Here is a 23880-nt window from a genome sequence, read left to right as displayed (position 1 = left end):
GTGGCAGAAGGGAAACATTTAAAACATGCAGGGCAGGGGGGCCTGAGGACAGGAATTGAGAAACACTGACTTAGCAGAAGAGAACAGTTTCCTTTAGTACCTCTTCATCCTGAGCTTGCTGTGTTTTTAATAATAATTTTAATAATGTAGCTGATAGCGAAAATTCAACCTGGAAGACTCCATCACCTCCGTTCGCCCATCGGCGTTATGCTCATCTCTGACCTCAGCTCTGGACCTCACCCGGTGTGTCCAATCATCAATCAAGCTCTGCATAAAAGGATCCACACCGAAGCCGTCAGCCGCTTCCCAGCTGCGTTCAACCCACCACCGCCCCTTCTCCACCCACATCCTTCGGCTCTCCAGGGTGGCACCCTTTCCAGACCTCCACCACCAGTGTCGGGCCCTGAGAGAGAGCATCCCTAATCGGTTATCGGGATGTTCATCGAGTTCACATCAAATCTCAGCTCAGATCAGCTGCCTGGGCCCCGAGCGCCAAAGAACTGTTATTCATTGCTGTCATTAAATCTTTTAATTGTTCCTTTTTCTTCGTCTGAGTCTTTCCAGATTGAAATGCTTCCATCTGTGATCGCAGCAAACAGATGCTAAATATTTTTGAAAGGCATATATAATTATTCTCCCCCTTCATAATTATGTGCTACTTTGTGTTGTATCATGTAAAATAAAAATGAAATACAAGTGGTGTTGTGATTTTAGTGCAAAAAGCTCAAGTGGAATGATGTTCCAATGTATGAACTTTATAATCTGAATTTTATCATCCGTGGTTGGCATGTATTTGAACATTTGCACATCTATGGTTAATATTTTCATCTAATGTTGATCTTATTTCAATGGTTAGAGACAATGTTTAAATACTGCTGGTCCAATTTTGGCAAATCTGTATTTTCTTCTGACAGGTTTAAAATATGTTAACACTTTTTTAATGTTACTCTCCCATCCGAACATAAAAAAACTTCAGGCACGCTTCCTCTGCAGTTTGCTCTCTTTATTGTCTCGCTGTTCACTTGTAACCTGGTTCTTAAAACCTCTACATTAAAGCTGAAATTTCATCACACTAAAAGATGAATGAATTCATTTAAGACCCGGACTTTTAAAAGGGGTCCGGAGCGTGGTGAGCTCAAACGCTTTCCACAGAGGATGAGTCTAAATTTAACACACTTCTAGGTCACAGTAAACTGGTTTAGCTTTGGAGAAAACGACTACCTGAACACGTTCAGGATGCGGGGGTCTGTCAGGCGTGAAGGTGGATGTAAAATTATGACAAAGTGTAATAAAGATGCAGCATTGATGCAGTATGTTTTTATTTTTTCTTATTTCATTTTCCTTTCCAGCATAATGGTTTCATAAATAGGGGCAAGAAGAAGAACAGTAAATCTACCAACAATCTTTACTACCATCTAGTGGCCACTATTGTGAACTACAACTCTGGGAAGTATTTTTTGTTTTGTTTTTGTTTTATCTATGAGTTTTAACAACAAATAAAATAATATTCTTCTTTTATTTTATTTCATCCTCTCTCTCTCACACACACACACACACACACACACACACACACACACACACACACACACACACACACTTTTAAAACATTTGAGTAAGTTTTCCACCAGTATGGAGTGAATATTTCTTGAAATATATTACGTAACCATGCTATTAGTGATTTTCAGCAATGATAAATGATGGAGCAAAGATAATAAAATTTTAATGTTGCCATTCTTATTGCAAAAGCTTAATTTTAAATAAAATATTAAGAACTGCAGAAGAATTATGGAAGTGATACAGTTCCCATAACAGGTTTGCTCCCGCTGAAGGAACATTATGATGATTTGTAGTTTTAAATTATTTAGCTTCATGTTACATGAACAGATACATTTGTTTTGCAGACAGACACCATATGCAGCAATAACAATCAAACATAATGTGAAGATCAAATTAAAATTAGCACCATAAAGACAAAGAGAATCCTTAAAAATATTGTTGCAATATCCTGTATTGCCCCTCAGTGGGGAAAATGAGAAATAAGACAAAGTGCAAAACTGATCATAGATAAGGATAACCAAAAGTATAAGAACACGGATATCATTTGGCATTTAAGCCTCATTATTTAATACTTTGAATGGGAATAGCTTATCAGCAAATAATTCATTTCCCCTTGATGACCAATAAAGTTGATTCTGGTTCTGATTCTGAATTATCCTTCTCTACAGTTTGTCTTCAGTTTTCAGAAACTCGTTATTTATTATTACCTTGTCTGTTTCAAGTTATTTCAGAGATCATTGTGGGTTTTTCAGTCATTAACATATATTAAAAATGTTGTCCACACTTTAATTAAGAAAATAATTTAGTTAATCCTAATACAACTTACCTAAAACAAAAACGTTTAAACTAATTTAACGTCAAGCAGTAAAAGAAAATAAAGTTTTGTGTCTTCATATGAGGGCTGGGCGATATCGACGTAAAGTTTCATCGCTATATTTTGTGGTAATATTGTGATACGGATAAAAGTGACAGTAAGAACTGATTTTTATTTCTACTTTAGGTAACTGTATGACTGTGTCTGTGTGTCACAGCAATAATAGTCCTACAAAAACAAATACTTCCCTTGAAAAACAGGGACAACAAACTTGTAATGTGCTTTTTCAGGACATCGGTCACATGATGTAGTATGATTTCATTTGTATCAATTAACTGCACATGGTAACTGTATTTTCAAATTTATTGGTATTTTTTTATGCTTTTATTGAACTAACAATGGAGAAAAACTTAAAACTATCAATCCTCTCAATAAGGTCAGTTTTGGGGTGTTTAAAGATCATTAACTGAAATTTATTGTGACAACGATAACAAAAAATTCTTATCATGATAGGAAACTTATCACAATAAATGATAAACGTTAAACCCTACTTTATATGCAATGCATGGCAATATCAGACTTCAAATGGGAAAACAACTCATGTGTATAACTGAGTTACAGGTCTGTGTAGATGGGAGTAAATCCACATTAAGTGCCCTGAATAAAGAATATCCATCCATCCATCCATCCAACCATCCATCCATTTTCTTCCGCTTCATCGGTGGTCGGGTTGTGGGGGCAGCAGCTTCAGAAGGGAGGCCCAGACTTCCCTCTCCCCAGCCACTTCTTCCAGCTCCTCCGGGGGAACCCCAAGGCGTTCCCAGGCCAGCCGAGAGACATCGTCCCTCCAGCGTGTCCCGGGTCTTCCCCAGGGCCTCTTCCCGGGGTAAGTGCCCGGAACACCTCACCAGGGAGGCGTCCAGGAGGCATCCTTACCAGATGCACGAGCCTCAACTGGCTCCTCTCGACGTGGAGGAGCAGCGGCTCTACTCTGAGTTCCTCCTGGATGACTGAGTTTCTCACCCTAAGGGAGAGCCCAGACATCCTGCAGAGGAAATAAAGAAAGAAAGAAAGAAAGAATAACTTGTAGAAATCAAGATTATGTAATATTTAATACTGAGACTCATGATATATGGAAGGGGCTGCACAGTGGTGCAGTTGGTAGCACTGTTGCCTTGCAGCAGGAAGGTTTGATTCCCGGCCCAGGGTCTTTCTGCATGGAGTTTGCATGTTCTCCCTGTGCATGGTGGGTTCTCTCTGGGTACTCCGGCTTCCTCCCACAGTCCAAAAACATGACTGTCAGGTTTTGGTTTCTCTAAATTCTCCATAGGTGTGAGTGTGCATGCTTGTTTGTCCTGTCTGTCTCTGTGTTGCCCTGCAATGGACTGGTGACCCTGCCTCTCGCCTGAAATGTCTTGTTGGAGAAAGGCACCCCTCCCACCCAGTAGGTACAAAGGTGTACAGAGAATGGATGGATATGTGTATGAAAATGATGACTGCAGCTCTCTGCTTGATAAACTATTGATCTAATAATTTATTATCTATTGACACTTACTGCCACCATTTTTGCCTTCAGACATGCCAAAGTACTTCATGGCACAAAATCAGCACACAGATTTTGGTCCATTTTAACAAAATAGCATCACACAAGTGGATAGAAACCAAATACAGCCTTTCTTTACATAGTTGTCATCCTGGGAGCAGAGTGAAGATGTCACTGATGACCTGAGGGGTCTACATGTTCTTGCCTTAGCAAAAATAAATTTAGGCCCCAGACCGTTCAGTACCTTGTAGGCCATACACAAGATTTTAAATGTTATCCGTTGACAATCACATTATGCCGATAGTCGTGAATAGCTATCGGCATATGTGATTTATTTTTCTTTTATTGGCATTTTGGAAGAGATACAGCTGCATGACTATTTTTTTACAGGCAGCACTACATATCAGTGCTCTGTTTTGTTGGAAGACTTTTAATTCTAAAGAGAAATAAAAAAACATCTGAAGTTTGGTATTACTTTTAGTATTTTTATGTGGTTTGTGAAACTTAAATTTGAATCCAAATGAGACTTTCAGTTTTTTCCTGACAGCACTGAAGGAAATCCTCTACCATAAGACATAAGATGTTTTAATTTGTTATTATATTCCTAGGACATAACAAAATTGCAGTGGTACCTTGAGTAATAAACAAACAAGTGAGCAAATAAATAAGTAAATAAATAACAAAAGCATATAAATATCTGCTGCTAAGGTCCGTGAACTTAGTGTCAAAAATACAATTTAAAAAGTGCTTCAATTGGCCTTGGGCGATAATGAGACAAGGCAACATGGAGCTGTGTTTCATCAGCCTAATGTAATGACACCGCCTAGTGGCAACACACAAAGATTAAAAAAGGTGGGAAATTGAGGCATGTGGGACACCATAATACAAATAAATAACAAAGAACTACGAAAAAGACTCTCTCTCTCTCTCTCTCTCTCTCTCTCTCTCTCTCTCTCTATATATATATATATATATATATATATATATATATATATATATATATATATATATATATATATACATTGAAGATTTGATCTGATCCATAATATACATAATAATGTATTTAATAATTAGAATTTAAAATCTTCTATAGTGTGGTAACTGGATCTAAAACCAGACAAGCATTTAGTTTTATATAAGTTTAATTGATATAATACAAGCCTCTGTAAAATTTAGCTCAAAAAAAGATAGAAATCGGCTTTCTATATATACATACGTCTATAATATTTGTAATATAAATATTATATATATTATATAGATATGTAATATTTGCCCACACAATGCCGCATTGGCTGACATGATGCTGAACTTAGATACGACAGCAACTGTCTCATGGAAACAGTTGCCACGGAGACTGGCGAACGTCATCCTGTAACGGTTGCCATGGACCTCCTGACGTCAAAGCCCCTCGCAAGATGGTTAGGAAACCCCCTGGCGCCGTTGCCATAGATACTGGCGGGGGGAGGGGTGGGGTTTAGAGGAAGCGGAAGTGTCAGAGCAGGCGGAAGTGGTACTGCCCTGAATATCCCGAGCAGCAAGCGGAGGACGGCTTGAGATACTCCCATCGTTAAGAGAATAAAATCAGGATCTCTAATACGCTCAAACTGTGAGTTTACTAATATATTAATCGAGCAATATGTAATATGAAGGCTAAGCTAAGTTTTCACAGGGGAACGGCAGTCGGACCGGTGGTCCCGCGGGCTGCCTCTGCGGCGGAAGGTGCCTATTGTGGTTTGGGGCTGGGTGCGAGAATTTAGGCCAGAGAATGTAACCAGATAATGAGAAATAACCTACAAAACGTTTGCGACACGGTTACAGGTACTAACGGCGCAGTCGGTATGCTGCTGATGATTTGCCTTCGAAAGCACGGGCTCGGCTCGATGCGAGCCGCAGACCGTGTGGGGAGGGAGAAGTTTCTCTCGAGTCTGGCCATTTTGACAGCTTAGCAGCGGCCGAGCCGTCGCGAGAGAGCAGCCCGAACAATTTTAGCATCCTGTGCTAAGTACGCATCAAGGCGCACTGCCTGTAAGAAGCTCTGTCTTTAAAAAGACTATATAAATGCACATTTTGTCCTCAATCGCTGTAAATTGGTATTATAAGAAACGTAGCTCGGTTGTGAATGGCTGAGCTCCGTCATGGCGCAGTGAAACGAGCTAACACACCCTCCATATTTCCCGGGAGTTTTCGCCTCATACACGACGTTTATTTTTTGCTGAAAATTGAAAATCGCTGCTTAGGAATTCCAAATCGGCTTGATTAGCTTGAAAGAAATGCTATATTTGCCCCCAGATTGGTGAATCGGGCCTTCGTTTGGGTGTCGGCGCTCGGTCAGGTCCCGCTTGCTAGCAGCTAAGCTAATAGGCGCTAATCTATCTCTCCATCTTAAAATTCCGCAGGGGAATGCGACAAGGAGGGCGTAGCTGTTAGCACGCCGAGCCAGTCGGAGGAACCGAACGCTCCCGACTCGGTAGCTGTTTTTCAAGCTTTTAGTGAATCGATGCGTTATGTTGTGTTCGGTCCTGTTCGCGGTTTGAAGATGGTGCCTTTTGGGGTTTTTTTCTTTTTCCTTTTTTTCGGCGTGAGTAAGCCTGTTAACAACCAGGTGGTTGGATAACAGCCCTGCACGTGTAGAGTGAAATACTGGCGTGCTGGATGATCGGAGCTCAGTTCGATCAATTTTATTCGATCCGTGTGTCATTAATGTCATCTATTTAAAACTAAACCGGGACAAGCGACATTACATATATAGAAGTAATCGGAATAATAGCCTTACATGTTTGTGTTTAAGCTATCACCAGGAAGAAGATGCGTGCAACGTATATATCTAATTTATGCCTTTTTTGTTGTATTTTAATGCAGATTTAATACAGTTAAAATAAAAACTTTGAATTGTATAAATATCCTTTAAGTCAAGGGACATGTTTACTGTGTTTGAGAAGGGATTTAATGCATTTTTTCCTTTCTTAATTTTGCTCTATATTTACTTGAACCACTAACATTTCAAGTAAAAACGTACTTAATAAATATCAAATAAAACATAAAACAATTGATTCCTTAATGTATGAAAGTATGTCTTGGTTAGTAGTAGATTTGAGGAAGTGAAAGTACACGCAATATATTTTTAGTAATAGGTGTACATGCTCATTTTGAAACACCAAAAATAACACATCCCTGTGAGTATTTTCATTTATGCTGCATGTAGCTAGCAGAAAAAAGCACAACTCTCTCCACTACATTTCATCTGCTGATGAGCAGAACAAGTTTTTAATTTCTAGTTCTACCACTGCCTGGTGCTTTTGGTACTTTGTAATTTGGAAAATGAATGGAATGTGACTCCATATGATCAGGTGATTGATTTTGGTGTTTCTCTGCTGTGAGTTCAATTACCCTGTAGAGCTAGAGGAAGCATGTATAATTGGTCGCACAATAACTAAGTGAAGAAGTTGTCCAGATTAATTTTATCTTTTCACTTGTGAGATTAACCAGAGCTACCAACAGATTTTAACCATCGGTTTTGATAGGAAAAAAATTTAAAATAAAGCTCTTTAAGTCAATTTAACCAATTTAAACTGTTTAATACATGTCAAACTTGATTTTATATAAAATATATATCATTTAACTCTACTTTTATTTGAGGGTGAAAAGAAATGGAACAAGGGTTTTCTATGTGTCTAACTGTAAAGCTTCACAACTACTGCAACTAAATGAAAAAATCCAAAGATTTTTTTTATTCACATCACCAAATTGCCCTCATGATTAGAGCAGCACCATCTGGCAATAAATAAAACAGGATGTGGTGAAAGTTTAGGGAAATGCAGCAGTGAACCATCTGTAATCTAACTTAACATGAAAAACTGGATCCAGCACATACCTATATGTTGTATAAATGCATTTGATCACTGTTTTATTAAAGCTTTGTTGCTAAAGACTGACCTTCTAAAGAAACGCAGTCTGGATAATATGACACTGGTGATGAAGACATGCAGGTGGGGCGTCTTACACCACTGAACTTTTTTTATACATTGTGGTGTTTGTTCAGCATCACATTACAAATGGCTGAGCTGCTGTTGTCCCACTGATGTCTTTATTTTAATTAGCAGCTGTTAAAAGCACAAATCACTTTGTTTGGTTTTGGATTTGGCAGTTTTCAGGAGGAACGTTTATTTTGTGCTAAATGACAACTCAAACATTTTTACAGTATTTTTTGACTAATTACTCTCGTTGCCAAATATCAATTTGACTCGGAAAGCCAATCTGAAGCTATTTTTTAATTACTTTGATTTAAAAGATTAATTCCTGATTTAAGTGCCACCTGGTGGTGTGATGAATTTCTACATGAGCATAAATTAACCAAACACCCATTTTGATCCGGTAATTATTAACATTAGGGTGCCTTACTGCACAGAAGTCCAGTGTCTTAAGGAAATAAAACCCATTTTGAAGTTGCTACACATTCCCTTTGCAGAGAAAATCTTGTGTTTTATCTAGGCTGATGCTTAGCCAGCTGCAGCAGAACATCAGTGTTTGCCTGAAGATATGCAGAGTCAAAGCCGTGGAAACAAAATGACATAATACCTCGTCTAACTAGTTGAGCAAATGCTGACCCGACGGTAAAAGGAATCGTTTGACCACCGGGTTTCTTAAAGAGACTTATATTTGGGTAAAGTGCACAATTTACTCAAACGCTTGTACTTTGTGGCTTTATTAAATCCAGGAAATCAATTTTGTTGCTTTGTTTAAATTTTTTGTGCCTTAACAGCAAAATCTTTGAGTCATTGTTTGCAGTGTGCCAGTGGTTGTAACAGGAACTCCAACAAAGGTGTTTCTGAGGAAATTAGCAGCTGCTTATCTCTGCAGGCTGGATGCATAACTGCTATGTAAAGCATGTCAGGTTTGTTTTTCAGTTAAAACGAATAAAAGGTGACGTATTAAAACACTACTTAAACATTAAACCTATTACCTGCAACAAAACTGCCAGTTTTTCATTTTACTGTAGAGAACATCTTGTTTCCACATGGAGGTCAGAGGTCACTTGAGCCCCAAGAACACTTAAACTCAGCAGTTTTGAATTTATATTTGGAAGAAAGTTGATTAGAGCTAATGGTATGACCTATATTTCTTCTGCTGTCATGGATAAATATTTAGATTCATGACTGAGGGAAACTCCAACATTAAAGTAATTCTTGGAGATGGAGGTATGACGGTCCCAGTGAGTCCTGCTGACGGGTCTGAAGAGCTGAAAGTCTTCAAGGATAAAATAATGATACATTGATTGTTTTGGATTGAGCTTTTAGATCCATTAAGGTTTTTGAAAATGTTTGAGTTTTAAAAATGGTTGTCGATCTGAAGCCCAGTGATCCACCTTCTCGTTCATGCCCTGCTGAGGTCATCTGCCCTGGAGGTTTCCACACCCCTTTGTCCAATTGTTTTATTCAATGAGTTGTTTGCTGCTTTGATATAAATAAATAAATAACGCTCTTCTGTACTCCAAACCCCTAATTTTTTGTGTATATTTTGTCTTTCAGCCTAAAAGATGGATAAGAACGACCTGGTGCAGAAAGCCAAGCTGGCAGAGCAGGCCGAGCGCTACGACGACATGGCGGCTGCCATGAAGGCTGTGACGGAGCAGGGCCAGGAGCTTAGCAACGAGGAGCGCAACCTGCTCTCCGTTGCCTATAAGAACGTGGTATGGCAATTATGGCTCTACAATTGGCTCCTAATCTGGTTTACATCCCACAGTAGAGCTCATAGTTCACTATAACTATAAATTTAGTTGGACGAGCGTCAACTGTGCTTCAAAGCTTTGATTTTTACGATTTCGGTTAAAGAAAAAAAAAAGTCAGTTCTTTCATTGTTCAAAGAACCAGTGGCAGAAACGCAACCAAATCACTTTCACTCCAAGTGAAAGTCTTTTATGAGTCATTGACTTTCTGCACATCAATGCCAACATAGTTATGCTGAAGCCACGCCCATTTTTCTTGTCACTCTTTCACCTTTACACATTTGAGTCAATCTGAATAGCATTGCTTCAGAGTTTGAGACTTGATGTCATCTTTAGTGTGTTCTGTCGCACGCTGACCCCTAAAGGTCAACCAGTTTTATGCCCCAGTCTCTAAAATACACATTTTAAGAAATGGGCTTGTTTTTTAGCTGACCAGGGACAGTAAACTGACTTTTCATTAATCTAGTTTCACATTATTCACCTATCCTCTTCTAACAAACAGATATTTTAACAAGTAGAAATTATTGACAAGAGAAGATTTTATCTTACTCAAACTTTCTTGCACACAATATGCGATATTTTGTGTATCCCTATTTTTATTCAGTTCAGTCTCATAGAATGTAAGATTTTTGATTAAGGGTGCACCTTTAAATAAACCCTGATGTCCTTCATTTTGGGACATCGGTGATTGGGCGATACTTGTTTATGAAGCCGATCTGATCCACTGATCTGATCCACTGATCTGATCCACCTCAGCAAAAGCCTAAAAATCAACAACTGTTTTCTTTTGCTCTGCCATGAGAGGTTTGACTGATGGTCACCCGACTGTGGTCAAATCAGCAACATTTTTGCTATTTTCAGCAACATTTCTGACAAAAGAAAAATCAGTATTGGCCAAAATCAGAATTGGCAGCTCAGGCTTTGTCAGGATTGGTAATCAGTGATGGGCCAGAAAATTGCAATCAATGCATCCCTATTCTTTGTACATTTATTTTAAAATCCATGAGTTCATGACTTTGACATGCTGGAGGTAACATTTTTTCTGATGATGTGTTTAATGCCAGTTGTGTGTGTGCTGGTGCCGATAGGTGGGGGCCCGCCGTTCTTCCTGGCGCGTCATCTCCAGCATCGAGCAGAAGACGGAGGGGAACGAGAAGAAACAGCAGATGGCCCGTGACTACCGCGTGAAGATCGAGGGTGAACTCCAAGAAATCTGCCACGACGTGCTGGTATGAACAGGAACAGGGAGGGGCGGCTGAGGGGTGTGAAGAGAATAAAAAACGGGGTGGGTGGTGATAATGGGTCCAGGGAATGGGACGTGGGACTGGAGTTGTTAAATAGGGCAGAGGTGGTGGAAGAGCGACTCGTCCTCCCTCGGTGCTGGAAGGCAGGTCGGTGTGCGGAGATTCTCACATCTCTGCTTCGTTTTCTGTAGCAACCTAAACGTTTTTAAATAAGACAGGCTAGGAATTTTATAACAGAATTACACAAAGATCTGTTTGAACAGATTGAGTGTCAAACACCTAATGTTGAAACTGGAGATGCACCGATTTTGTATTAATATCTGTATTGGTTCTGATATTTAAAAATAATTCTAGATCGAGTGTCAGTGACGATGTGTCTGATCTATTCAGTCTAATTCTATGCTTTATGGTCTGGGTGACATCATGTTTATTATTTATTTTTTATTATATTTAGAATTCCTAATTAAACTTTCTGAACTATTTGAAAGATGTTTAGTTTATTTTTACATGTTTGACCAACTTTTTGTTTGTCTTATTTATTTTCCATTTGCTGTTTTACTCTTAACTGCATCAGCTAATCAATTTAAAGTTGTTTGTACATGTTTGACCAAGTTTGTGAAGCTGTTGGTGTATTTATGTCAGTTCAGGAGAGTGTTTCTGTATCAGATGATGGTAAACCTCAGATATATGTATCGGTATTGAAAATGAAAAAGTGGAACTCTAGTTGAAACTAGAAAAGATGGAGAACCTGAACCCTGAAGATGAGATGTAGTTTATAATCTGCTACACCTCAAACTGGTTTAATTTGCTTTACTTCACCCTTAAGAGCCTCATAAACAGCTGAAGGGTTTTATGTGGGACTCGGCCTCAGCTTGACCCTCAGAGAACCTCTGCCTGCAGTTTTTAAACACCACAGGTGTGATCAGCTCCACCAGCAGCCGCTTCTTCACATTCTGGCCCCGACGAGTGGAGAGCTGAATCTGCTCAAGGTCAAACGAGACTGAAATATTTCAGCGCATGAGCAGATGGCTAATAATATCTTCAAGGTCAAAGCTTGGTGGAGCCTCAGCGGTGATGATGTGGGGCTGCAGGAATGAAGGGAGGAAAGGATGAGTGGAAGCATGCTGTCCTTAAAGCAGCAGCAGCAGGAGGAAGAGGAGGACCGGCTACTCCAGGACGAAGAAAATAATCGTTTTTGTGACAAATATAGTGTCTGAAGATGGAGCTTAGTGTCCAAAGAGTTGGCCTCAAATTACTATCCCACAAATTTATAGCTTTGTTTTCTGTATCATTTTATTGCAAAATTAATATTTGAGTCTAACTGCCGCAATAAAAGATTTAAAATTCCTGACATCAGCACAATCGATAAATCCAGCCCCTTATAACTTCCGAAAACTTTGTTCAGCAAACTCTGTAAATCTGTACTCTAAACTCTAAATCTGTACTTACCCATGATGATGCTAAAACGCTAGCTAGCTAGTAAGTGTTTATTAGTTAGCTAGTTCTGGGAGCCTCACCCATCTCGAGTTACAGAATGCAATGAAGATTTCTTTTTGACTCAAACTTCTGCCTGACTGAAAAGTACAAGAAAATAACTACAATAGAGCAAGATTTAAGATTCCATTAACAAGTCTAAGATCAACTTACGTTTATTTTTAATGAAAATGTAAGACGTTAAGGATTGGTGGACACTCTGTAGCTCTCAGCTTGGTTGAGGTGAATTTTGGTGCAGTTCAAATATATATGTGAACGCCAAGCGGACTGGAGATCACTTCAAAAGCAGGAAGTAGACTATAGCAAAGGGTATTCTGGGTAAACTAGCCTAGCACTAGCTAGAAAAATAACGTAGTCTTTAAAGAGAAATCCTTCAACCACTAAAATCTGTTGATACTCCATATTTGCTTACATTTCATGAAGAAAGAAGTTATGCTCATTGCCATCTTCAGAGGTTTTGTCGTTTTCTTCAGTGGTTCTCTGTGCAGCGCCACCTCAGGCGAGGAGGGGAACAGGTTTTTTCAAAGGGTTTGGTTGGTTTGACAGCAGCTAAAAATGTAACAAATGTTGCAACTTTGGTTCCAAATTAAACTGAATCTACCAGACTGTCAGGTGAGAAGACACCTTAAAACGGTTTCTTTTTTTACTATGAACTTTACTAAGCAAGATTCCGCATGCAAAAACTATGGAACGTTTAGCTGAGATAAAGATATTTTTGCATTGCAGAAATGTCAGTAAGTGCTAACAGAAGTGGGATAATGACCGAGAAGTTAAAAATCAGAGGAAAAGTGCTGGATGGTGATTGCTTGAGCAGATATCTGCACATTCTTAGGACAGGTTGGTGGAGTCAGCAGATTAAAATGGGCCTAAATGTAATCACTGGAACAAAGCTGGGCTCAGTGAAGAGATGCTCCGGGGTGAAGTTGCAGCTGATCACATGATCTGGATAAAACCCTTCTTTAAACTATTAGATGAGGACAGCAGCAGCAGCCAGCGTGGCGGGGTGTTACCTGTTGGGAGCAGAGGGAACGGCCGGTGATAGGGTTCCAGGTTTGTTCTGATGTACTGACCTCTGACCTGTCCCTGTTTGTTCCAGAACCTGCTCGACAAATTCCTCATTGCCAACGCATCTCAGGCAGAGAGCAAGGTGTTCTACCTCAAAATGAAAGGAGACTACTTCAGATACCTGTCAGAGGTGGCCTCTGGGGACTCGAAGAAGGGTGAGGATCCCAGCTCAGCCTCACTGCTTCAGAGACGAACAGTTCACACCTTCAGTTCCTGCAGTATCCACACGAACTGGAAGAATAAAACCAAAGCAGTTCATCACCTTTTTATCATTCGCGTGTGCATGGTATCATTTGCTCACGACAGTGTTAATTACACAGAATGCATGTGAAGAGTTTCTACAAACCATTATGTGGAAATGACATAATTGGCCAGAGTGGATGTCATTTGATCTCGTGCTTCTTTGTCGTCTATTTCTATCCTTTTCTTTAAGCTTAAGTCGAAGGCGCGACCGCCTCATGCAGGCTGTTGCTAAGAGACAGCTTCATCGTTTGTTGCCAAGGGTTTCAATCATCTAATTGCCATGGCAATGGGTTGACTGAAGTAGCACAGACTAGAATGGGTGGGCGATATGGACTTTAACTTTTATCATGATATTTTAAGGTACTATTGCAATAATGATAAAAGTAACAATAAGAAATAATTACTTGTTTTTAGGTAACAGTGTAGCTCTAGGAAAACATTCCTGTTTGACTTGTGGAAACTGCACATAGTAACTGCATTTAATTTTATTTGCATTATATTTTATTTGCATTTCAATGTTTTGGTATTTATTGAAACTTTTAGTTAACAGTGGAAAAAAAGAGTAAAAATAACATTCCTCACAGTAGTTACAGGTTTCTTTAAACATCAGTAATTGGAGTTTATTGTGACAATAAGTCAAAATTCTTATAAGATATTTATCACAATAAATGATAAACGATGTCAGTGCTCATCCGTAATGACCAACACTTCAGTTATCAAACGGTCGCCAGGCAGAACCAGAATCATTGTACTAAATATTTAGTTTTATTTGATATTAGCTGAAAGTAAAGACATTTTTCAGGTTGAATCTCTTAATGGACAAAAGAATAAAATAATAAATTAGCAGCACTGGTTTCCCTGAAAGAGAATTGTGTTCCCTCCACTCATGAAGTTTGTTGATATGAGCCGTAGGACGGAGGCGGCTGTGCAGGATCACTGTGTGACGCGTGTGTGTGTGTGTGTGTGTGTGTGTTTAAAGAAACGGTGGAGAACTCTCAGAAGGCCTACCAGGACGCCTTTGACATCAGCAAGAAGGACATGCAGCCAACACACCCCATCCGGCTGGGCCTGGCCCTCAACTTCTCCGTCTTCTACTATGAAATCCTCAACTCGCCCGAGCAGGCCTGCTCTCTGGCCAAGCAGGCGAGTTTCAGCACACACACCCACAGGCCGCATGTCTGCCTCTCAGCCGTTAACCCGACCTCCGGAACGGACGCCGAGGCTTTCCAGGACAGTCGGGAAACGGTAACGATGGATTTCTTTTTTCACTGCAGGCTTTCGACGAAGCGATCGCCGAGCTTGACACCTTGAACGAGGATTCATACAAAGACAGCACGCTGATCATGCAGCTACTAAGGGACAACCTTACTGTAAGTATACACCCAACTGTTATCTTAATAATCCCTTTTTTGTTATTAAAGCATTTTATTGAAACATCTGTTGGGATCCTCCATAATTCCTGGACATATTCTCCCTTTATTTCTTGAGCTTCAGTAGATTTGACACATTAAACTTGTTGCGTAACAGAGAGACAAACGAGTTTTACAGGTAAAGCTGCGTTCAGCAGCAGCTGCTCTGATTGGCTGCCTGTCACCAAATGATTTACGCTCTCAGGTTATTTATCCAGCTGTGAAACATCAAACTGTCTGATGGGATTGGTTGAACCTTTTTTGATTTTCGTTCCATTCGTTTCACCTGTAGTAACTCGGCACAGATGTTGGTTTGAGGTTTAAAATCGGATTGAGCTTGTCTGGTTATTGTTCTGTAATTACTGGTTTGATGCTGCAGATAGCTTTATGAATGCTAATTTAAAGGAAGGATAGTCTGACCTGTTTCTCATCGTCTACTTGGCACGTAAACATCTGCAATCTGATCAAGAAACGAGAACTGGAGCCAACATTTAAACGTTTTCCTTCTGTAAGGGAAAACGTCCTGGAGTTTGGAGACGAATGAAGTCAGCGGTTCTGAGTTTCCATGTTGTCATTTCTGTCTGACCCACAGATTCAACACAGACGTTAGGTTTCTGATGGGAAATATTTCATTTTGACAGTTGCATGTCAAATGATTTATTCACTCCTCGATCATTAATGGAAAAATCTTACAGGCAAAAATGTAATCAAACCTTTTTTAATTACTGCTGAGCTCATTTTCACATGTTTTTGTTGACTTTTGTTTGGTTAGAAGGCTTCTGTACCATCACCCTAATCTGCCTCAGATTGAATTCGAGTCCCTTCTGTTCAGTAATACTTCCAGTCAGGAGATGGATGCTAATAAACAGTTTTGACTCATTTTGGGATAAATAGATTCAGATTAGCTTTATTTTATTTAATGTTACAAAAACAAAACAAAGTGAAACGCTGTTTTACAAAGCAATAATTTCCTATAAATAAAAATGAAGAAGTGGAATATGAAGTTTTAATCTCTTGAAATCTGCTTCTGTCTCAGTATCACATTTCTTTAGGTTTGATCCTTCAGTTGGTTTATCACCTGCTGTTTGGCTCATTTACTTACGTCGTTTGTTTTTTCTAGTATAAACTCTTTGTTATCATCTCCTGTGTGACTGAGTTACTGTAAATTCAGAAGGTTTTGACTTACAGATGTTTTGTGTGTTTGCAGCTGTGGACATCAGAAAACCAGGGAGACGAGGGTGAAACCGGCGAAGCAGACAACTAGAGCGCACTTCACTGTTATCCCATCCCCACACTTCTCCTCTTCCTCCTCTCCCTGTATCTCCTCCTCTTCCTCCTCTCTTCGTACACATAAACAGCCCGTTCATTCCCTCGTTCCCGCCTCTCCGAGCCCGGCCGCCTGACTTCCCTTCTGTATAACCAACAGCATGAATAGCACCCGACCTTCACAAATATTACTGAGCGAACGAGGCGAGGTTAAGGACCGCGCCGCCCGTTGCCCCACCCGCCCTCTCTCCATCATGGCACTCCAACCCAGGCCAGCAGGCTCACACCTCTGGCTGGTTTAGTCTTATAGCACGCAGAGAGGGTTTTTATCCCAAACCACCAACTAAATGAACATCTTCCAGAGCCCGCCTTCTCCTGTTTATACCTTCCTTGTTTAATCTTTCTCTTCCATCCCTCCCTCCTAACATCTCAGTACGTTCTCTCCCTCCTCCCCTCCTGTCCTAGTGAGTTAAAGCATTTATATAGTTGTCCATTCCTTCTCTGTTTGGCTTTTCATAGTGTACTGGCAAAGAATGGCTGGTTTTATTCCACTTTAAACAAAACAAAGGTTATTAAACTGTCCGTTTATTTTCAACAAACGCTGTGATGCTTAGTTTTTCCTCTAAATCCTCCCGACCTGGGAATGGAGGGGGTGGGTGGTTGTTTGAACAGCAGGGGAATTCTGCTGGGGGTTTATACAGAAGGGTCCTCCATACAAGGCTGTATTGTGACACTGATAAAAGTTAAACAAATGTTGTTTTTCCTTTTGGTTTGGGTAATCAAACACTCGCTGGTTTCTTTTTCTTTTTTTTTTGCCAACTGGGACCTTTAAAGATTTGATGCCATTTCACACAAAAAAATAGTAAATTGTTCAGCAAAAGTGGAAACATTCCATCTTCATTTTCAGCAAACACGACCCGCTTGCTTCCCCTCCTTTCTCTCGCCTGTCCTTTGGTTTACTTTTCCGGGTGTGTTTTGATTCTGTAACCAATCGATCAGTTCCGTTTTTTGAAAACTGTAAAATTGTAAAACATTTTTAGAACTTAACTGTAAATCTTTGTTGTTGTTTTTTTTTTGTGGAGAACAGAATGGTTTTTGGATGTTCGTTACCACCTGCCTGCAGATAAAACCTTGAAGCCGTTACAGTCAGCTGCTGTTTGATGCTTCGGTGAATTATTTTTTTTTAATCCAGATTTGTTTCTGCCTTCCTTCTCTGCCCTCATTCTGTCCATTCCTGCCTTTACAAGACAAGTTTAGTCAAGTCTCGTGTTGCAGCTCGCGGCAGAACGCTGCAAAAAATGCCTGCCCTTAGCTGTAGCCGCCCAAATCTTCTGCAGCACGAGTTAAAAACGGTACAGTCTGTGGAATGACACCGCTTCCTGGGACCTGGCGTTTCTGTTTCAATCAGACCAACTTAGCAGGGGAGGAACTTAATTCCTCCCCTGCTATTGAAACAAATGTAGCTCTGGTGGAACTAGTTGGAAAAAGTAAAGTTGGTTTTTGGTGCAGGTAGAAGCCTCGGCAGGTATGTACATTTTAGGAGCCAAATCACAGCCGATCAGCCAATCGAGGAAATGAGAACCTGTAGTTTGGATTATGGTTTTAGAAAAATGTGCAGATCGGTTGAGGCGCGCGTCCAACTGCACCGAAACAAATACTAAAAATTAAATCCCCCAAATAATCAGATTTCATATTTGACTTTACATCCTGGTATTGGCAGATGTCAGATAAACACACTGCAGCTTTTCCCAAAACATTTTCCCCACTTTTTCTACTCAGTGTCACAATAACCTTGTCTAAAGCACCATGACATTCCACTCTGTAGATGTAGAAGGTATTTTTCTTTTTCCTGGGGACAAATATTTTCATGCACTGACATTTAAAAAGTAGAAAGACAAAAAAAAATCTCATCCTCCCTGCTGCTCTTTTTTTTTCCTCTTTAGCTGAACAAAAAGACAGTTATTCTTCGCTTTCTAAGGACAAAACTGATCCCTTGCAGTAGTGAATGTGGCACCGAGCCTGTCTGTATATCTGGTATCTGAAATCATTTTGTTTTTACTGACCAGTATTCTGCTTAAAATAAAACAAAAATCAACCCAAAAACAACAAAAAAGTCTGCTTCTGTGACGGTTTTCTTGCTTAGCTCGCACGTGGTTGTGAAACTTTAGGGTTAGCTTAAATATACAAAAAAAAAAACACAAAAATGGTTTAAAAATTTTGAAAAAAACATCCTGAGTACCTTTCTTCACTCTGGTTCTTGACGTAAAACTAGATTTGTGTATGTCTTTTAAAAAAAATCCAATTCTAGTTTAACCTTTCATGTTATAAACAGGATAAATTGTAAAAGACGATTTAAAGTGAAATAAAGTTTTATCAGTTCCGAATCAGCCCTTCTCTTTGTCGTCACCTGCCAGCCTGGTCATGCTACATGTTTCTGACTTCCTGTTGAGCATATGTTGTACATCTAAGGGGGGTAGGTTACCAAACAACCAAATAAACCATCTACCAACCTGCCAATCAACAGATCAAATCTCTGGCTCTGTTGAGGGGAAAGACTGTTGGGACAGAAAAATGCAAATCTTCAGCACGTTAACAGGCTTCAGTGATATCAAGTCTCTGCGACGTTTTATTCAAATAGACGTATGCAAAGTTTTATTCTCGTTTGGTCTTCATAGACAATCAGACAACGGGTCGAGAAATAATCCTGCACAAAAACAAAGGACTTGGACTGAATGCTGGTTTCTGTTCATCATTTTCACCATCCTCGTCACTTTTACACAATCCTTTTTTTGGTTGAAACTACATTTTTTTCATAAACTGGGTTTCAGATGAAGTTCTCAGATAAATTAATAGAAATATCCTTTGATCCTCACTGGGAATTTCAGCTGAACCAGCAGCAAGTTAAAGTGGATGAGAAGACGGGACAGGAGTAATATAGTCCAGTTAAAATGGCATACTGAGATCAAAGGAAACATGCAACTGATTGTATTTCTTGTGGATGGATGCATTTCCATAAATCTGCAAATGGTGATTTGCAAATAGCAAGAATATTGCTAGGAGGAAGGATCTGTTATGCTACTTTGTGCAACCAGGATGCAGCTCTGTCTGCAGCTCCATGTATTCAGTTCAGATCCGTTTATTTTGATGGCACCAATTCACAACAAATGTTTCAAAGCACTTTACAAAAAAAATAATTGAAACATTCCAGTTGATCCTAGTTGTCAGTGCAGTAAGCTCAATTAATTCAAAGTAAAGAAAGTTTCTAAGGAAACTCATCAGATTGCATCGAGTCTTTGACTCGCAGCATTTTCTCCTGGATATAGTGACAATCGCTGGCGTTCTCTTTGGCTTTACAGCAATCCTGCACATGGAGCATGCATGTGGCAACAGTGGAGAGGAAAATCTCCCCTCTAACGGGAACAAACCTCCAGCAGAACCAGAGCAAGCGGCCATCTGCCTGGGATTTGAGAAGATGAGGCAGATGCATGATATTCTTGAAAGTGTGGGGTGGAAGACATTTTCCAGCAGTAATCTGGACACATCAATTCTTTCTCCACATTTCCTGGCCAGTTTGTCACCCGACATGTTTCCTGCTGTCCTGAGAATGGGCGGGCCACGCCCTCCTGTTCGCCCGGGTTGCTTACTGATCTGTTGGGGTCAAACGATCACAGAGCCTGTCTGTACATCTGAAACGAACGATTCAAAGGGATTTCCTCTCGGCCATGACCTCTAGAAGTGTTTTGATGCATTTGATCCATATCGCCCCGTGTTATGAGAACGGCTTGGTTCAGTGTTTGGGATGAACCACCTGCAGCCTCCAGACTCAAACTGCAGGGCAGTTCCGCCTTCAGAGGTTTGTTCAGGATTGGGAGTTTGCATCTTGTCCAAACCTTGACTTCACACTTTGATTGTTCCAGTCCCGACCTTTGACCACTCTGGAGTTAATCATTCACCAAGTCTTCGCTGCAGCTATTTGAGCTGTTCGATTGGATGATTTCAATTTTCTTCCACTTCTTCCTGGCTCTGGTTTCTGTTTTAAACCATTTGAGATGATTTTAGCTCAGCGGTCTACCTTTTAATCACTGCTGCCCATTTTACTATGATTTTCAATGAAATTCACTAGAACCAGTTTTAGTCATCCCTGTTTTTTTTAACTCCTGTATTGTTTTGTCAATGCTTGATCAATTGATCTGCACATCTACCAGTAAAGTACTGATCTGCTCCAGTGGGTGCTGTTCTGTCCGGTTTATCTAAATGTTTGCATTCAGGGCCAAGAAGCTGCCGCGCCCAGCTCACTTGAGACCAGAAACGAGGCTTCGGGGCCAACTTCCGTATTCATTTCATGTGATATTATTTGATTTTGACCATTCCACTGGGGAGACGTAACTCGGAAAAGTGTTTCCAGACAGTTGATGTATCTTCAAAATGAATTGTTCTAGCACATTCACGCAGATCCTTGTGTGAGGACACGTTTCCGTCTGCGCTGGGTTTGAAAGCCCAGAACTCCAGGAGTCTTTTCTTTGTGCGTCTCGTTGTCTGAACATGCCTGCTGCTGCTTGCTGCGGCTCCCGTCAGCCGGAGCGGTGAGTCACGGTTCACGCTGTGGTCGCTCGCCGACTTTTACAGCGTGTGTATTCAGCGGGGAGGAGCTCAGAGGTGTGTAGCATCTGACTCACTGCTACATTAGTTTTACATGTCACATCGCAGGGTGGGGCAGGAGCTTCAAGTTCAGAGCTGCAGTCACTGGTGAGAACTCTGGTGTGCTCAACCTACGAATCTCACAGAATGTAGGAAAACCGAATGACTGCAAAAGCACTAAACCTTACCAAGAATCTTTCTAGTGGAAATATCTTGGTCACTTGAAATTAAATAAAACTTACAAGTAACTTTTCAGCAAGATCGAAAAGCTTCTAAGTAAATAATTCCTTAAAATTGGAAAAGTAGTTCTATTGGTGGATTATTTTACTTATAACATGGGAAACATGTCTAAGTAAAATAATCTGCCAATGTACCTCGGCCTTTTTCATCAATATTAAAGAATTATTGACTTAAAACAAGCTCCTACACCTTAGTTTTCTTAAGTTTTGTCTTATTTCAAGTGTACTAAGATTTTTTCACTAGAAAGTAGAACAAAAATACTTTGATTTTCTGTGTTTGTAGTGAATTGTACATCCACGTTTGGTCTCCATGTTTTAGAGTACAGACTGACTGGTGTGTGTGTGTGTGTGTGTGTGTTTGTAATACGTTGTGGGGTCCGAAGCCTGGTCCCCACAAGTGGAAACGCTGTTTTTGGGTCGGGGTCAGATTTAGGACGAAGGTGTGAATTGAGTTTTGGTTAGGGTTAGGTATATAGTGGTTAGGGTTAAGATAAGAGTAAGGTTCAGGCTGTAGAAATGAATGAAAGTCAATGGAAAGTCCCCACAAAGATAGTCACGCAAATGTGTGTGTGTGTGTGAGAGAGAGAGAAACAGTCCCCCCTCCTTTCTGTATGAACTGGATCTGCTTTGAGGAAATTCATGTCTGAGTTCTCTGCCAATGCAAACATTTACCTCAACATGTTGGTTACACTTTCGCTTTCAAGCTACTCGCCATTACAAGCTTTGAAGAAAACTTAAATATCCAGGTGAAAAACTGAAGATTTTAACAACGAAAGGCCGTCCAGTCGTACCAGAACTAAATGAGATCAGTGAAAGCAGTGTGGTTGTCGAGCGGTGCATCTTTGTCCTGCAACAGAACCCAACGGTTTCTGTTTCCTCTTTTAGCAGAGGAACCGTTCCAGACAAGCTGCTACGCACGTGAACATCCAACCCAAACAGGCAGAAAAGACCTCGCTTGTAAAACACAGACTTGTTTACCACTAAACATTTGAGGTGTCCAGCTCTACAGGTGGATGATGTGACCTGTTTGCCCGACTCATCAGAATGATCTACCAGCAAGTAAAAGAAAAGGTTTGCTACAAACCTTTGACTCTGATTATCATTTTAAAAAATGATTCCTGGTTGACGGTTTCAGCTGCCAAGACAAAAGCTTTAGGACATCTGGGAGTGTCGCTTACTAATGGGCAGAATTGTTGCCACCAGTGCAGAGCTTGCTAAATGTTAGCAACAGATGTTTGTGAGTGCAGCTAACAAAAAGGACGCAGAGCCGCCTCTGGAGGCAAAGTCATTTTATAATGAACCCTGCTGACTGTTTTTGTCCAGAGAAGAAAAGGTTAGAGGTGCCAACAGTGTGGCAAAAAAATCCACTTTAATCAGAAAGCTGACAACAGTTTGGTAGAGCAGCCAGAATTTAGTGACCTCCGGTGTGTTGCTGGTTCAGCAGAGTGGAGGTTGTCGTTGGGTCAGACATTTCTCCCACCACTTGTCTGCTGCTGCTGTTTCCGATTTAATGACGGTCTGTCTTCTGTCAGTTCACCACAAGCCAGCTTATCGCCATCTGTAAGCAAATGATTGTTTCTTCGGAGTCCTCTGACTTGATGAATTTGTTATACAAATGCAAGTAGTTCAAAGAAACATTAAAAACTTGGACCTGTAGTCAGGAAACCCACCAGAATGTAACCCGACTTAGATTTTAGAAAAAAACACGTAGAGAAACGGAAGCAAAGTGATCAATGCCAAGCTCTGAAGGCCGGTGACCGCCAGTCAGGAAGAATGATCAACACTGTAGATATGGACATTCTGCTAAAGATGTGCTAATACACAGACCCCACAAATCTAAACCGGGATTGATCTGCACACCTGAACCGCCATCTTGGTAGGCAAGCGCAACGTGAAGCAAAGATGAACAATAAATAGAAAACTGAGCACTTAAAAACTGTAATGTACTTATATTGTTTATAAATTAGATTGGAATGAGGCAAAGCTAGTTCTAAGCTTATGGCTTGTTTATTTTTAGCATAGCAACTGAGTAGTTACAGCTGCCTACCAAGATGGCCGTCAGCTACAAAGTCCCTGTAAGTGTGACGTCACTTAAAAACTGCCTAAATGTAGCTTTTGAAACTGATAACCTCTAAGCTGGCAGTAAACATGCTTTTAATTAAGGCTGTTTCTAATTTTAAATGTCATGTTTTCATAAACTTTTAGAAAATCACTAACAGAAAAAGTGTTAAGATAAAAAGTGTTAAGATATCCATCTGTGTGTAATTAATCCAAGTAATATTCCACGTTTTGATAAAGTTCCCAAAATAAATGAATTTATCAAATAATATTTTAATTTATTGAATGTGTGTGCGTGCAAAGCAGAAGAAAAAAAAATTATCTGCATGACTGGAAACACCTGCACATGACTATTCTGATTTTTATCTGAAAAGTGTTGCATATTAGCAAGTTAAAGGTCATATTTTATCAATCTGTTCAAACCAGGTGAGAACAACCAAATTTTTATTAGGAAGACAACGGTGAAATAAAAAATGCTGAGCCAAAGATGTGAAAACACAATTCATTCTGAAGGTTTGTTTACGATCAGAACAATCGGAGATCAATTTATGTTTCGCAAACTTTCTCTGGATAAAGCAAAAACATGAA

General features: G+C 40.1%; 1 protein-coding gene across 1 annotated transcript; it reads left to right on the top strand.

Annotated features, from left to right (window-relative positions):
* The first annotated feature begins 5396 nt into the window (after positions 1-5396).
* ywhaba (tyrosine 3-monooxygenase/tryptophan 5-monooxygenase activation protein, beta polypeptide a) lies at positions 5397-16956 on the top strand. The gene is made up of 7 exons (XM_015032248.1): positions 5397-5520; positions 9440-9600; positions 10725-10865; positions 13471-13594; positions 14662-14825; positions 14957-15052; positions 16299-16956. Exons 2-7 carry the CDS (start codon positions 9448-9450, stop codon positions 16353-16355), a joined length of 735 nt encoding a protein of 244 aa, XP_014887734.1. The 5' UTR covers positions 5397-5520; positions 9440-9447; the 3' UTR covers positions 16356-16956.
* The last annotated feature ends 6924 nt before the right edge of the window (positions 16957-23880 follow it).

The sequence above is a fragment of the Poecilia latipinna genome, unplaced genomic scaffold (assembly GCF_001443285.1).
Source record: "Poecilia latipinna isolate Pla-1442-1.1 unplaced genomic scaffold, P_latipinna-1.0 Scaffold235, whole genome shotgun sequence".
Classification (NCBI taxonomy): domain Eukaryota; kingdom Metazoa; phylum Chordata; class Actinopteri; order Cyprinodontiformes; family Poeciliidae; genus Poecilia; species Poecilia latipinna.
Note: the sequence above shows the minus strand (reverse complement) of the source record. Positions and strands in the feature narration are given on the sequence as shown.

What these genes read in the sequence shown, in the direction of transcription:
- ywhaba (XM_015032248.1), top strand. Translation starts at nt 9,448, where the DNA reads ATGGATAAGAACGACCTGGTGCAGAAAGCCAAGCTGGCAGAGCAGGCC. An exon ending in CCGTTGCCTATAAGAACGTG is followed by an intron (nt 9,601 to 10,724) that starts GTATGGCAATTA and finishes TGGTGCCGATAG; the next exon opens with GTGGGGGCCCGCCGTTCTTC. An exon ending in CTCTGGGGACTCGAAGAAGG is followed by an intron (nt 13,595 to 14,661) that starts GTGAGGATCCCA and finishes GTGTGTTTAAAG; the next exon opens with AAACGGTGGAGAACTCTCAG.